The sequence below is a fragment of the Silene latifolia genome, chromosome Y (genome assembly GCF_048544455.1).
Source record: "Silene latifolia isolate original U9 population chromosome Y, ASM4854445v1, whole genome shotgun sequence".
In the NCBI taxonomy this organism is placed as follows: domain Eukaryota; kingdom Viridiplantae; phylum Streptophyta; class Magnoliopsida; order Caryophyllales; family Caryophyllaceae; genus Silene; species Silene latifolia.
Genome location: NC_133538.1, coordinates 482,525,751 through 482,528,334, shown reverse-complemented (window position 1 = coordinate 482,528,334; position 2,584 = coordinate 482,525,751). Strand labels below are relative to the sequence as shown.

At 39.3% G+C, this 2,584-nt stretch overlaps 1 protein-coding gene across 1 annotated transcript; it reads right to left on the bottom strand.

Moving 5' to 3' along the window:
• Positions 1–543: 543 nt before the first annotated feature.
• LOC141627294 (uncharacterized) lies at positions 544–2,129 on the bottom strand. Its single transcript, XM_074440630.1, has 2 exons — positions 1,876–2,129; positions 544–1,787 (listed from the first exon to the last, which is right to left on the bottom strand). Exons 1-2 carry the CDS (start codon positions 2,044–2,046, stop codon positions 675–677), a joined length of 1,284 nt encoding a protein of 427 aa, XP_074296731.1. The 5' UTR covers positions 2,047–2,129; the 3' UTR covers positions 544–674.
• Positions 2,130–2,584: the final 455 nt, after the last annotated feature.

Genomic DNA, 2,584 nt, shown 5'->3' with positions numbered 1-2,584 from the left:
AAAATGTTATCAACCAATTGATAATGGAGAAGAAAATATTGCAGCTTGAGAATAATATCTTAAAAACGGAGACTACACATATGAAGGAACAAATGAAGAATTTGAGGGATGAGATTGAGATGTTGAAGGTGAATGGGAAGTGGGTTGACAATCATGCTTTGTCCAACAGAAAGTTGATAAGAACCAATGTTTACAAGATCTTCTTATTTTGCCTTTTGGTTGTTGTTGTCACTTATTTTAGTAGTAGTTATTAAGTGTTGTTTAGGCGGTGTTGTTTAGGCGGTGTTGTTTAGGTCGTGTTGTTTAGGCGATGTTGTATGTACCTTCAGTAGCTCAATTTATGAGCCAATTTTCAATGTTATGTATTCCTTGAATGGTTATTCAAGTATTAATCTAATTTTCAATTTATGAGCCAATTTCAATGTCCCATTACATTTGAATTACTAAACTTCTTGATGCAACAATAGCGATTAACTGAAACTGATGAAACTGATTGAACAAAACACTGATTGAAACTGAAACTGAAATATCGATTTGAGCTGTTAAACTCATAAACTTGTCCACAACAAACTGAAATGTCAATGCCTTCCATTACATTAACTTAAAAAACTGATAAATTGTTCCATAACCTAACATAAAACATAAAAACTTGTCCAAACAAAGTGGCTAACTTGTCATAAATCTAGGACATTAACACTAGCTTGGCTTTCTTGGATTATTGATGCAGCCATGGCAGATGTCATTTCCTTTTGTGCTTTCCTTCTTGCAATATTTTCTCTTGTCTTCTTAGACCATTCAGATTTACTTTTGGCTCTGGCAACCCTAGGTTGTTGGTCATGTTGTTGTTGAGTTTGATTATTTTCCTTGCTCATTGTTGGATTCTTGCAAGTCTTTGTGTTATGACCAAGTACACCACAGTTACCACATGCCCTTTGTCTCCTTGGCCTCTTAACAACCTGGCTTGTTCCTTCTCCAGCTTCCTTCCTCCTCTTTTTCTTATTTGGTCTTCCAGGCAGTTTTCTATAAGGAGGTGGCACTGGCTCATCAAGGCCAACTCTGTCCCATTGCTTCACACCAGGCATAGGGGAGATGGATTGGCCATAAGCCCTCAAATAAGTGACTTTTGAATAAGCCTCGTCCACATACATTCTTGGATTCCCTCTATTCTTCACTATGCAAGCTATTGCATGTGGGCAAGGGAGGCCTGTCAACTGCCAATGGTAGCAGGTGCAAGTCTTATCTCTCAACTTTACAGCATGTTGTTCCCTTCTATAGTCAACCTCATACTCATAATTCAATCCTTCTAATACTGTTCCTAACCTTGCCTCTTCCTCAGCCCACTTCATGTACTTCTCCACATAAGGCATGTGAGTACCCTCCCAACTTTTGCAACCCTCTCTTTTCTCAGAATGCCTCTTCATTACATATCTTCTCATCCACTCCATATGAGTTAAAATTGGTTTGTCCCTTGCATCTTTTAAAACAGCATTGAAGGTCTCACAAATGTTGTTCAACAATAAATTTGACTTACAATTAGGGGTGAAAGCATGTCTGGACCAGGTTTGAGGTGGGATTGCAGCCAAGTATGCATGTGCAGCTCCTAAAAGTAGCTTCATACCTTCCATGTGTCTAGTAAATTCAGCCTTTGTTGTACACCTTGCTGCACTCCAGAATGTATCTTTGTAGAGTTGGCCTGTAAATTGCAACTTGAAGTTTGCCCAGATATGCCTTACACAATATCTCACTTCAGCTTTAGGGGTTACCAATTTCAGTGCATCCACCAATCCCTATATAAATGCAAGTGTTAGTAACTATGCAAAACAGATAAAAATCTTATTTAAAACACAATAAAAAGAGGATATGTTGTAGTTGTACCTTCTGTCTATCTGACATAAAGGTGAGGCCTTCACCTTCTTCCTTCCCCAAGTCCTCAACTAGCAACTTTAGGAACCAAGACCAAGTTGCACCATTTTCTACCTCCACAACAGCCCAGGCAATGGGATAAATATTGTTGTTCCCATCCTTACCAACTGCTACCAAGCACATACCTGGGTATGCCCCCTTCAAGTGACACCCATCCACACCAACTAATGGTCTGCATCCAGCTAAGAAACCATCTTTCACAGCCTTAAAACATATGTACATCCTCACGAAAAATTGGAGGGGGCCTCTCAATGTTATCCACCATAACTATTGCAGTTGAACCAGGATTATACTTCAACAAAGCAGCCACATAATCCCATACCCTAGCATACTGATCAGCCCCATCACCAAAGATCATCAATTTGGCTCTTGCCCTTGCTAGCCAACATACTCTATACTTGACTTCAATACCCAACTCCCTGAATACACGCTTTTGAAAAACAGATAACTTCCAAGTTGGGTTTTCCCTCCACTCTTCAAGATACCTTTCTGCTAGGTATTCAGATGTCACTTTCCTTGTATACCCAGTGAATTCACATGTATGCCTCAAATTCATTGTTGTTATTTCCCAAAATGTGTCCTCTTCTTGTTTAGTAGCATATATCTTGAAAGGACACCAGGATTTTTTTGGACACTTACACCCTACAATCTTGCACCTCAC